The sequence below is a fragment of the Nothobranchius furzeri genome, chromosome 12 (genome assembly GCF_043380555.1).
Source record: "Nothobranchius furzeri strain GRZ-AD chromosome 12, NfurGRZ-RIMD1, whole genome shotgun sequence".
In the NCBI taxonomy this organism is placed as follows: domain Eukaryota; kingdom Metazoa; phylum Chordata; class Actinopteri; order Cyprinodontiformes; family Nothobranchiidae; genus Nothobranchius; species Nothobranchius furzeri.
Window position 1 is genome coordinate 28,586,553 of NC_091752.1, and position 13,688 is coordinate 28,600,240.

The window sequence follows — 13,688 nt, forward strand, 5'->3', positions numbered from 1 at the left end:
CAGAACGACCCTCCAGGAGCCCCCCCCCCCAACCTGACAGGCTCGCATCTGTCGTGACCACTTTCCTCACGAGAACCAACCCCAAAGGCACCCCCTGTGCAAAGAGGGAGGGGTGACACCAACAGCGGAGCTCCGCGACGCACGCTGCAGAGACTGTCACCCTGCGCGCTCTGTGGCGCACTGGAGAGAGACCCAGAGAAGGCACCCAGCGTTGAAAATCTCTCATGTGTAGACGGCCGAGTGGTACCACTGAGATAGTCGACGCCATAAGACCCAAAAGCCTGAGGCATAATGCAAACCGCACCAAACTGTGTAGGCGGAAGCGCGCCACGCAGCGCGAGAGCGCGTTCACGCGCGGTGCCGAGAGACGGGCCGTGTACGCCCCTGAGTCCAGATTCAGACCTAGAAAGGTTATTTTCTGGGAGGGGAGTAGAGCGCTTTTCTGCCAGTTTATTCTGAAACCCAGACCACACAAGTGATGGATCACAACCAGCGTGTTTGACGCTGCCTCCTCTCTGGACCGTGCTCTCTGGACCGTGCCAGCAGGAGCCAATCGTCTAAATACGTGGCCAGCCGAATGCCCCTCCCTCTCAGAGGGGCGATCGCCGCCTCCGTACCCCTGACAAACACCCTCGGGCTCAGCGAGAGGCTGAATGGGAGCACGGTGTATTTGTAACACACTCCCTGAAAGGCAAACCTCAGAAATTTCCTGTGTGGAGGGTACACGGGAATATGAAAGTATGCGTCCCTCAGGTCGATTGAGGTGAACCAGTCGTTCTGGTGAATCAGACGCAAAAGGGATGAGAGCGTGAGCATTTTGAATCTGTACTTTCTGAGGCATCGGTTCAAGGCCCTCAGATCCAGGATCGGGCGAATACCGGTCCCTCCCCGTTTCGGGACCAGGAAGTACCTGGAGTAGAAACCGCTCTGAGACCGATCGGGAGGCACAATGCATATCGCTCCCTTCTCTAGCAGGGAGGAGATTTCTCCCTGAAGGATGTGAGCTGACGTCCCCTGGGCGTGGGAGAGCACTACGCTGGAGAATCGAGGAGGAACGGAAGCGAATTGGAGCCTGTAACCTCTCGAAATAGTTCTTAGCACCCAATGTGAAGCAGAAACCGCTGTCCATTCCTCAATGTGAGCGGAGAGCGGTGACACAGCCGTGACACACGGAGCAGCAGCTCCCTCCAGAGGTTGTGGGGCAGCGGTGCTCGTGGCAGCCACTGCGCATGCGCGGGGGCTTTGTGCTTTGACGGCCCTGGCGTACGGGGATGACCCGTGGCTGGCGGGTAAGTCCGCCAGGGGCCGCCCCCGCCTGGAATCGCTCATGGGTAACATTTTTATTGATTTTTGCTGCGCCCTTGACATACTGTCTGGATGCGGCAGCGAACTTTTTAATGCTCCTTGAGCGTGACATGTTTGTAAAAAAACTGTGTGAGTGCTTGTGACGTGTGTTTTGAGCCGGCACAGCTGGTTGCACGTCCTGGTCCCACCCTGGACCGCTCGGGGACTCTGCCGGAGGGATTCCGTTGGGGGGGAGAGAAAGCACCATGGCAACATCGAACGGGAGGAGCCGGCGAACGGGGAACTGCCAGCTGCAGCGTCGGGAGGGAAAGAACTCCGTCAGGCTGCCCTCTTCTTCTTCCTCACCTGCTGACCGCCGGGTCGGGTGGGTTGTCCCAGCGGCTTGGTTGCCGGATCTCTGAGGCCAAACTGGTCGAGGCGCCAAGCCCGAAGGAGCTGGTTGGACAGCTTGAGGCTTCGGGCGCTTTGGGATCCGGAACTGAGGCTGGGCTCGGGGTATTGCCTGAGGAAGGTTCGGCCGAGCCGGCAGTGCCGGTGAAGGCTTACGGGGAAGGCAGAGATGAAGGGCTTCATCCTCTTTCTTTTTGGCCTCACACCGTTGCTGCATTGATGCCAGGGCAGAGCCGAAAATGCCTTCAAGCACGATTGGCATGTCCAAAATGTCCTCCTTCTCTCTATCAGAGAGGTTGGTGAGGTTCAGCCATCGTGCACGTTCTTGAAGCACCATCATGCCCATAGCTTTAGCCGTAGCCTGGACCGCGCAGCGCTGCACATGCAGGCAGATGTCGGTCAGTACGGTGATTTCCTCCCACACCTCCGGGTCCGGCTTCGTATTCATGTCCTCACAGAGCTCGGCTTGGTACGCTGAGAGCATGGAGGAGACATTCAAAGCTCGGACAGAGATGGCGGCAGCCTTGTATGCCCTCTCGTTCAGCGCCGGCTGGAAGTGGTCCGCCTTTGCAGGGAGAGCGGGAGGCCTGGAGGAAGTTGCCGAGAGTCGTGGGTGCAGGTGGGCTGCAACCAGCGGTTCCATCAGCGGCATGCGAAGCATGCCAGCCTTCTCCATCCCCTCGAAGTCCAGCGAGGAGGCTCCTTGGACAGGAGACCTGGAGCTGAAAGGGTGTTTGTCCCAGGAGGACCTCACTTCTTGGAGAAGCTCCGGGAAGGCGGAAAGGAGGGGCTTTGCCGCCCTTGTGGCCTGAGGCAGCTTCTTACCCTTGTAGCAGGATCTGACAGCCTCAGTGACCACGGTGGGCCAAGGGATGTTGAGCCTGGTCGCAGCGAATCGGCAGACTGACTGCATGTCCAGGTGGGCGGCCGGAGAAGCCGCTCCATCCCTGGGAGAGGACGGAAAGCTAGGCATGGAGGCCTGAGCGATGGGGAGAAAAACGTCGTCATCCTCGTCCTCCTCTGAAATGAGGAGTTCCGAGGTGTCCTCGTCGTCTCCGTAGTCCAACTCCAACACGTCATCGACGGGGTGGCTCGGACCGGCCAGTTAGAGCTGTGAGCCCCAGCTGAGTTCGGCACACGGTTCCGGCTCCGGGAGGGCATGTTCGCTGGCGTCCCCAGGCGGTGGCCCAGGGGCCGGCAGGCAAAGGTCCTTCCCCGACAGGCTAGCTTGGCACGCTAGCTGCCGGCGAAGGCTCTTCAGGGTGAAGCAAGCACAGCTCTCACATGACCCGGGGACTTCCAATGCCAGCTGGGCGTGTTCCAGCCCGAGGCAGCTCGAGCAGACCTTGTGTGGGTCTTTGCTTGAGATTTTGTTCCCACAGGTACAGAGGCGAGCTCCTGCGCCATCCACTCCTCTGGTGGGAGGAGCGGCTTCCATGTTGGCTAACTGGTGTGTTAGCAAAGAACGAACAGGTGCACTGGAGTGTGAAGCTGCTCGTTATGCCCCGAGCTTATGGTGAAGGTCAGGACAGAAGGACGGTAAGTTAATGTTCGGCGACGGAGAGAATAGTAGCTGGCTCCGTCTGTGAACAGTTGAGCTAACTTACCTCAGAGATAAGCGACCACCGAAGCGAGAAGAGGTGATTGAATAGTGCGTGCGTGGGGACGCTTGCTACTTATAGTAGCAAGGGACGCATACGTCACAGTCACTGGCCAATCAGGATTGGCGAATTGAGATAAGTGCTTCTGAGGAATCCGCGGAGGGGCGTATCCCATAGTGAGACATCGAAACGAATGTTAAGAAAGAGAACTGCTAACCATGTTAGCTCCAGTAAGGAAAGAACAAGTCCTTTGGGAAAGCTACGACCGATACACACACACACACACACACACACACACACACACACACACACACACACACATACACACACACACACACACACACACACACACACACACACACACAGTCTAAAAGATGATCTCTATATTTCAACATTAGATCCTCCGTGACATCCTGGATTAGTGCAAACAACGAATTGAGCTAAGGAGTTACTCCAGCATCAGGAAGATTTATTCTGGTAAATTGTCGGTTAAATATTTTCCAGAGTTATGTCAATAAATACACACAGCAGTAAAACTGTGGATTACTGAACTATACTGGGACACATGATGGAGCTAAGACCAGCTGAGAACTCATCAGCTTAGAGCTCCCAGTGGAGCACAGAAATGAAATATTTAAGGAAAGTAAACAAACTGTACCGATTTTGGTTCTGAAGATGAACAGAATCCTCCTCTATGTCCAAATCGGGTCACGGGTCTTCTGAGTCAAATGGTCTAAAACATGTCTGCACCTCTGGTAGTGATATCCAGCTGGCGGGGTCAGAGTTCGGTTGAACCTCTCCGGTAATCCAGTATCCGTTCTCGTTGCCGTATCCCAGAGAAAAAACAAATCTGACTGACTAGCAGGCCTCAGAAGCTACATCTGATTGATGACACATTGTTCTCTGCTATAACTCTAATGCAGAAACACCGGAGTCAGGCGTTGTTTACTATAGCTGTTTCAGCAGAGCTCCATGTTAAACGTCACCACCTCTGCAGGACATAGACCGGAAGTTAGTTTCTGTTTTTCCTGCGCCAGTCAAAACATCAGAATTAAAATTCCAGCCGTCAAAATCCAAAAACCTTTTTCATCTGAGGTTTTAATACTCATTTACACATGCTGTTCAAATGAATTTTGCCTCTGGCCATTATCTTTAATAGTAGTATATAGTTGGTCACACTTGAGTTTAACATGCAGGCTCAATGTGAAAATTGTCTTCAATCACTATTCCCTGCATTAACATCCAAAAGTAAATAGGAAGGAAATGCTTGGGTCAGAAAAAGTCACACAGATCAATGAGCTTATTTGGATGATGATGATCTTCTAGTGCACTATTGGGCCATTCCCATCTGTACCGGGTCGGCCTGGGCCGGGTAGCCCCAGTCGGCCCCAGCCTGGCCCGGTTGATTCCACACATCCTTGCCTTAAGCCCATGTGGGCTGATTCTACCCACCAATCAGAGGCTTGCTCTAATGGAAGGTGTGAATTTGCTGTCAGCAGTGGGTGTGTTGGCCCTGGTCGGCCTGATGCAGACCCCCTCGAGAGGAGGGCTGAGAATGAGCCTTGGTTGGCCCGGAAAAATACCAGGCCACCCAGATATGCAAACAACCTTCGCTACCCGGCCCGGGCCGACCCGGTACAGATGGGAATGGCCCATAAGACCTTTTACCACCTGGTCCTGTTCTTTCAGGCCAGGTCTTTTCTCATTGTATGGTGAGCTATACCCACTAGACTCTAGACCGTATGCCTAGAATCCCTGAACCAAGCCAGTAGGGTTGAATCAGACTCTTTCCACCACTGTTGGGCTGGTAGGAGGCTCCTGTAGCCACCTTTAAATTTCTGTTCCTCAGCAACTTCATTAAACGGCGAGCCGTGATTACCCTAATCGTGTCTTTCACAATTTCCTCTCCCCCTCACGAACACTGGACTCACTCTTTAGGACCAATTCATTGGTCCTTGGGTCCGCTGGAGTTTTGAAGTTGCCATCAATCATGTGCCACCCATGGACATTCTATTGATTTTTGATGATTTGTATTTTTCATGTCTGCATAAGTCATTTATTTATATTGTATGTAATAACTCATTATATATTCCATCTTGGTACCAACATAACAGTCAATTTCATTCTGTCTCTGTGTCACTTACTCCTGTGAGCATATCCTAGCTTCTGATCAGAATTACATCTGGTCCTGACAGATCATGTAGTCACACAATTACTGCCATACTTGTTACAGTCACACTAAAAGTTAGCATTCATGGACTCACTCATCTTGGTTTACGACCAAAGAAGGCTGTTGTTGACTTAGCATTCAGGAGAGAACTAAGTGCATCTCAGTTTGTAGAAGCTAATCATTAGCATTAGCATGACAGATCAAGTTCAGACTGTTATTTGAGAAGATACAAAATTGACATTGCGGAGTCGTTGATGATAACCAATCAGAGATGGCATGTTTGAATATCATGAATACTAATGAGTAAGACACCAACTCCTGCTGTTTTCTGCCCCCCACTCCTCCAGCAAACTTCTGCTTCCTGAAACAGGAGCGTCGGAGCTTTCTTTCCCCACAGAGAACGACTTACAAGGAAGTCATTTATACTAGAGACCGCAGAAGACGTGTTGAAATAATGAGTGTCACTTCCTATGTTTTTCGGATACCTTTGCTATGTCTCTATTTCAGATAAAATGCTTTGGTAGTGACACCACATTGCAGTTAAACAAGTACACAGGGTTTTTATTATAAATCCATCCATCCATTATCGGCCGCTTATCCGGGGTCGGGTCGCGGGGGCAGCAGCCTAAGCATAGAGGCCCAGACTTCCCTCTGCCCAGTCACATGGGCCAGCTCACAGGGGAAATCCCAAGATGTTCCCTAGCCAGCCGAGAGACATAGTCCCTCCAGCGTGTCCTGGGTCTTCCTTTGGGTCTCCTGACAGTTAGACGTGTCTGGATAACCTCACAAGGGAGGTGTCCAAGAGGTATTCTAACTAGATGCCTGAGCCACCTCAACTGGCTCCTCTCGATGTGGAGGAGCAGCGGATCTACTCCAAGCCCCACCACTATGACCAAGCTTCTCACCAAGCTTCTCTAAAGGAGAGCAGACACCCAGCGGAGAAAACTCATTTTGGCTGCTTATATTTGCAGTCTCGTTCTTTCGGTCACTACCCATAGAGGAGGGTTGGAATGTAGGTCAACAGGTAAATCAAAAGATTCAATTACTTCAATTTTTAATTTCTACCATCAAAGCTGTAATATATTCAGTAAAATGGCTCACTCTCAAGTTGACTGGTTCATTTTCATCATTTGGTTTGGTTTCAGTCCCCACCAGCTCCATCCATGGCTGTAGTGGAGGTTCCAATGAACATGATTTGCATCAGATTCTGTCAAAAGCAAGGGATTGCATCCTAAAGAGTTCACTATGGCACCCCATGGTGTAGTTAGTAAACACATCCAACTGACCCACTCTTCTGAGTCACACCCACAATTCACAGCAGAGTCCAATCAGGCCAACCAGGCAGATGCCCCAAATCACTTAAGATCCAAGGATCAAATTTCATTTCTCATCCTGACTCACACGTATGCAATACGCTCAGCAAACTGAGAAATAACTCAAACAGTTTGAAAAGAGAGGAATAAAAGAGGGTGAATGGTGGGAGAAGAGTTGCATGTGTGCAGTATAGAAGTAATAAACAGGATGTTTAGTCATTAAACATTGACTAAATATTCCTGTGGACAAAGAGGCTACATTTTTTCCTCAGTGTGGAGGATCTCCCTGAAATGTGAAACCAGCAAAAAAAAAAAAATAATAATAATAAAATAAAATAAAATGACAACATTCATTTAAGCAATTGCTGCTTTAATTTTGTTCTGTTTTAACAGGTGTTATTTATTGCCAGGTTTGTTTCAGTAAATTGGACTTTTTCCCTAAATGATTAAAATGTGTAATTAACTAAAGTACTAAAGAGAATACTCATATTTACTGAGATCATTTTGGATTATTAATCGCTGGAGACCGTTCTGTCTGTATGGGTTTGTTTTCTCTTCCCAGGAAATAGAGTGCAAGAATGAGGCCAAGTACTATCCATGAGATCCTGGTTTGGGATTTTGGGTCACTGGTCTGAAATGGTTTCTGCAGGTTGATATTTGGGTTTGAGAGAGAGGATCTGGTGAATAAAATATGCAATAAACTACAAGTCAAAGACGGAAACACCTCCCTATTCTATGGAATTATCACAGTAATATAATTAACCAGTGTGCTGATTGGATTACTCTGAATTACTGCTTCTTATCTTTCAAGTCTCATCTATCAGTTGTTTCTCTCACGCACGCACACACACACACACGCACACACACACATGCGCACGCACACACGTGCACGCACGCACACACACACACACATGTGCACGCACACACACACACACACGTGCACGCACACACACAGCTAATTTTATTTTCTATCGATTATATTCTATTTTACAGCCTCTGTTTTCTATTAGCTCTCTACTCGTCCTGAAGCAGAGGGCTGAAGGAGGTCATCAACAAGAGTTCTGGGGGGAAAAGCAAAATAAATTTATGTGCTGGAAATTTTAGGTTAGATGACAGAAAAGTTAAAGAACCTTTTTATCCTATCTAAATCTAAATTAAAAGTGTATGGCAGCTGATCTGTAACCATTTTACTGACAGGTAACAGTTTTGTGAAGAAATCAAATCCTAAAAATTACTGATTGATACCATCTCAGGTTAAGAAGGCCTTTTAAGCCCACTCTTGAAACTGTCACAAACCTAATTGGTGTTTTATTTTTAAGAGGATGTTTTATGCAAAACTCAACTTTGCATCTTCTTCTGCTGCAATGTGGGTCTCTACCACTTCTATAATTACTGAAAATGTGGAAAAACCCGTTATCTATTTTCTGTCAGTATTTGGTTTTTGAAATTATGTGTCTGAAATCAGCTTTCTATGTGTGATGTAAAAACGGGACAAGTAGAATTGAACCGCCTCACATGTGCAAGAGAGAGCTGCTGCTGGAGGAGCTGCAGCTCTACTCCGAGCCCCTCTTGGAGATCGGAGCTTCTCAGCTTATAGTAGCCTGAGTAAGGGATGGGTGGGCCAGCCAGCTAGCTCCAGCTTCTTATCTTAAAGTGACAGATCCCTGAAATGTTTCATTCTGAAACTGTCAAGAACAAATCTGCAGAAATTGCTTTATGTGAGAGCGTTTTAGTGCAAAGAACTTCGTAAACATGTTTTTAAATCAACCATAGAACTTTTATAACTTAAGAGAAAAGTCATAATATGTTCTTGTTAAATTATTTACACCTGATTTCCATCTTTATTCCCCACATGTCTAATTACGTCCTTTGTTCCCTTTATTTCTGTAGCTATGATGAATGTGTTGGCCCAGGTTCTACTCAGATCTACATCCTCACAGAAGACCCACCTCCTTACTCTCTGTTGGACCCCTGTCAGACCCTGGCAGAGCCAGAGGAGCAGCCCACCTACACCAGTCCAGGTGCTTCTCCGAACCATGGAGATTCATCAGCCAGCGCTGCGTGGCTCCCCCCCTCCCACTGCCCCTTGGGACTGCAGGATCCAGAGCAGCAGTACATCGCATCCATTTCCTTCTCTCTGGAGGAGGCGCCGCCATACGAGTCGGTGCTGGCTGAGCAGAGACAGCCCCTCCCTCTCATGCCATGTGACCTTTATAAACACCACTCGGAGAGGAGCAGCGATGGAAACTCCCAGCAACTCCCAGCAAACCATATCTCATAGGACGGCTAATTGGTTTTCTTCACCTGAGCTCTCAATCATCCCCAGCTGAATATGATGAACACATTGATGTGTGGGGAAATGGCTGTTAGGGGCAGCTGTGGAGGCAACAGTGGAAACTACAGAGATGTACACGTCTTCCACAAGATTTAAAACACATGATTAGACCCTAAACTTACTACGGATCACACTGCAGCAGAAACGCTCTGTTTGGGGCCAAATAAACAACTCTGACTCTGTGGCATCATCTCCGTGATGCTTCGTTTTCTAGTTCAGCTTCTTCACTATTTTGATTATTATTTATAAACTAGGACTAATCTAAGAGTTGTGTGACATCAGTGTGATTTTTAATTGTTTAGCTTAGAGAATTCTTCATTTCTCAGATTTTATTATTTGATCCAGAAATCTCTGCAGTGAGTTAAAGTCTCTGTACAGGGTGCAACCTTTAGAGGAGTGTGCTGTTTTTGTCACTGTCAATGTGGTGGTAGTATCCTATTTAGTTAAAGCAAGACTTTGTATTAAAATAGGAGTGAAAAAACCCACCTAAACATGACAGGAGGCCCTCGTTCATCCCATGTGTGTTATTCTAACGTAATAATGGATTTCTGGAAGAAATGGTGGATTTCTTGCAGCATGCATCACAAAAATGGCTCACTTTGTGCCATTTTTCTCTCAACTGTTTGTACCAAGGGCTCCAGTTGTGACACCATGATAAAACTGGACCACAGTAGCAGCATGTAGCTCAGAACCTTCCTCCTCATGAGGTTTGTTTGATGCAACGGAGACCTTACACATGAAAACTGTAGAATTGATCACACTGATCTCTTTGAAATTATTTTTTCTGTCCAAAAGGAGGCGATGATTGATAATTCTTTGTTATTATAAAACTTCAAGTTGGAGTTTTTCGATGTTAACACTGGCAAACTCTTGTAAATAGTTAAAGACAGACCGTAAAAGCATGGCAGGAATAACAGTTTACAGTGTTGGTTATGCTAATTAGTTTTGTGGTTATGGACAGTTTTACATTTAAAGCATTCCCAATTAAAGCTAATTAACATGATGATGAGAATATGAATAATGAGAAACAGAGCAGGTGGTGTGGGTGATTTCAGTGTCTTCATTGAACAAAAAGCTAAGGTTTATGGAAAGAAATTTAACTTTAGGTTCAGAAAGGCGTTTGTGAGCATTTGTGACAAACAGTTTTCTAAACACTTAATCCTTAAACTCAGAAAGTAAACTGTAAACTAAATAAACAATAAATCAAATCAAAAAATAAGCTAAACTTTTGGCCATTCTGACTATTAGTTTCAGTTAGTTTCCAAGTTTATGATGGAGTTCTGTACTTATTTGCAGCAGAAATGTTGTGCAGTTGTCTCCAGTGCAGCCTGTTGTTGTTTCAGCAAAGTATTTCTACCAGATTGAATGTGAAATAAATGGAGGCATAAAGGTTGATAAAACAATATTTTACTTTTAATGAAGCATTTTTCTAGGATGGCAGCAATCCACTTTTTGACGTTGCTCAGACCATCTGCTCATAAATCCAGTTAGTCAAATTATTATTATTTTTTGTTAATTCAGCATTTTTTGATTTAACAGGTTTGCTCTGAACTTTGTAGTTTGAAGTGGAATTCACAGACTTTATTTTATTATTCATAGTTAAATTATCATCTATTTATTGTGCCAACAGGGGCTCTACTTTCATTTGATGAAGAATAATCTACACTCTAAGAAACTAAATATTGAATTTAATTGACCAAGTTGTGTCAACTTGTTCCACTAAGCGTAGGAGCTTCAATGAAAAGCATAACATACATTGTTATACGATCTCAATTAAGTCATTCACTGCCAATGACGACTTAAGTCGTCATTTGCGTTTTTTTACTGTGTGGGTGTTGGAACGAGCCTCCACACCGTGAAAACAAATATCCCAGCTCTAAAGCTGATCATCCGCATACGTCACATGATCAGGAAGCAGAAAATCCATGTGTTAGGAGATCGTTTTGGGCCGCTGCTGTAAAAAAATAAAAAAGAGGCGCGAAACGGAAAAGCTTCTGCAGATCACAGTTCGACAATGGATCATGAAAGAACAAATAACGCTTGAAACGCACGGATTCTTCCTGATGTAAGAGGTGAGTCTGCTCTTTGTTTTAGTAGTTTTGGCGTTGACATCATCCTAGCGCGCAACGTTATGTGACTCCTAAGAAAAACGGTAAAAACGCTGGCAACGAAGAGCTTTTCTGATCAGGAATTGGCTGGCAGTGAATGAGTTAATTAAATGTATTTCACACTTTACATTTAAGCAATTAAGTATAGTGGAACAAGTTGACATGACTTGGTTAAGTAAATTCAGCATATTTTTGCTTACAGTGTGCAAGCTGTTTATTCACCTTTTCACAAGTGGTGTCCATTTTTGGTGTTCAAGAAAAGGGTTCCAGGCAAAATGGCTTGAGGAAAATGCATATTTTTTATGCAAACATCCGTGTGTGAAATGGATGGCTTCTACATGTTTTGCAGGAACAAAACAAAGTCTGAGATTTTCCTTCCTTTAGTCATATTGCATAGGTATTATTTCCATCTTATTCCCAGTCTTTGCTAATGAGCAGAAATAAGGTTTGTGTGAGTGCGTGCGTGTGTGCACATGAACAGAAGATGCCATTTTAAAAATGCTAAGGTCCTACAGCTGCCACTTCTGGAGTTCAAACAATGTTACCTATCATCATTAGTAGTACTCAATAAAACATTGCAAGAGTGTTAAGGTTTGTGACTTCTAAACGCTACTAGGCTGCTGCAAAAATCTAACAATAAAGTTAGAACAAGGTAACAAAACCCACCAAGTTAGGTGAAACGATGTGCTTCATTAGACTAACATTCAGCACAATTTAGTTCCAGACCAGTAAAGTAAACAGACACAGAAAGACAAGTGAAATCCCTGCGTACCTTCTTAGGTAGGCCATTTATCTATATGTTCACAGGTGCAGCCAATAAGGACAGTAGCAACAACAAAACATAGACTCCTGCACTGCAGCTGCAAAGCTAATGGAGACACGGAAAGAAATAACACCTCCCCCCTCAGGGAAGGAATTCTCACGAAAATAGCTTCTATTTTTGTCCTTTGAGTCTTCAGAAAAAGAAACACGAATGAACTGAGGAAAACAAGAAAAGGGCCCGACAAAGTTGTGTACAGATATATCAGCATAGGAGATAAATCACTTAGATGTTGTTGTTCACTGAACTGTTGAAGTCACATGTCCCTCACACATTTACAGATGTAGGCTACCTGCAGAAAACCAGCAGCAGCGGACTAAACACTCCCAGTGAAAGATCACAAGACTGCCACACGGAAACGGAGTCAAAGATCTTCATTCCAAATTTGGAACAAAAGCTTGTTCAAGTGCAACGCTAACAGTGAAGATCAAAGAACTCTTGTTCTCAACATATTCGACAAAATCTTCACAGCCACGTGTTTGCTTTAATAAATGGTAAATGTCATTAGTGAAGGTGTAAACCAGTGCTAATTACAAATGAGTACTATTTTGGTTTTCTTTCAGTTAAGACTTAATCATGGGGTGAGTGGGGCTGGGCAATAAATCGAACATTTATCGTTATCAAAATTTCTGACTCTTATCGAGATAATTTTTCCCAATTATCAATAAATTTGATAATTAAAAAATGAAAAGACGTATGTAGGTTGACAACATTCATGTCCCTTTAAGAAGCTGTACCCATGGACGTAATTTGGGGGGGGGGGGGGCATGTCCCCCCCACTTTTTCCAAAGTCAAGTTTTGACCCTTGCACTTTTTACCATCCAAAAACAATATTACTTTATATTAAATTGACACTGGTTGAGCTCTAGGACCAAGCAGAAAACAACCGTTTCTGTTGAAGCCTGTTTCCCATTAGAACATACTGTAAAGATACCCCCTAACTTCTAAAGTGAAAATTACGTCCATGGCTGTACCACCTTGAGTCACGTTAAAATGTGACTCAACGCAATACATGTGACAGCCCCATCTAGTGGACAACTGTTGTTTCTGCACATACCTGTAGTTATCCTCCATTTATCGTTATCGAGGTGAAATCCTCAATATATCGTGATATTGATTTTAGGCCATATCGCCCAGTCCTAGGAGTGAGTGTTGAAAATTCAAATGAGTTCCTTAATTTAGCACGTGTACGAAAAGGCCACCTGACCAAACGAATGAGGGATCTGGCAGCTGATTTTATAAAACCTCTGGTGACTCAGTTGCTGTTTTGTTTCTGGACAAAGATCTAATGGGCACAGGTGCAACACTATTGGCACATTTAAATATTAGCACAAGGAAGCATAGACTGCGAAAGCTTTCAAAACTTAGCAAGCCATACTTTTTGAGGATATCGCAAAGATGGTAGGCTTTTTGTCCATAATTTGTATTGCTTGATTATACAGTGAATCAATGTGCTTTATGACTGAAATCCTTGTCTGAGTCCAAACTGTCATGCAGTATGATCTATGAGAATATCGTAGCATGCTTGTACAGACAGGCAGCCTCATTTGGAAGTAATGTCTGATTAAGAGAAAACAATTTGAATAGCTTTTTATTGTTTTTGAAATTTTCTTAAATTGTTTATCAAATTTATGTTGTGGATCAAG

General features: G+C 45.3%; 1 protein-coding gene across 1 annotated transcript in view; it reads left to right on the top strand.

Annotated features, from left to right (window-relative positions):
• The window catches only part of bean1 (brain expressed, associated with NEDD4, 1), a 64,036-nt gene extending 50,719 nt beyond the window's left edge, over window positions 1–13,317 (top strand). Inside the window, exon 5 of the mRNA XM_054750275.2 lies at window positions 8,670–13,317. Coding sequence (XP_054606250.2) covers window positions 8,670–9,060 — 391 coding nt within the window. The 3' untranslated portion in view covers window positions 9,061–13,317. The remainder of the gene's footprint in view (window positions 1–8,669) is intronic.
• Window positions 13,318–13,688: the final 371 nt, after the last annotated feature.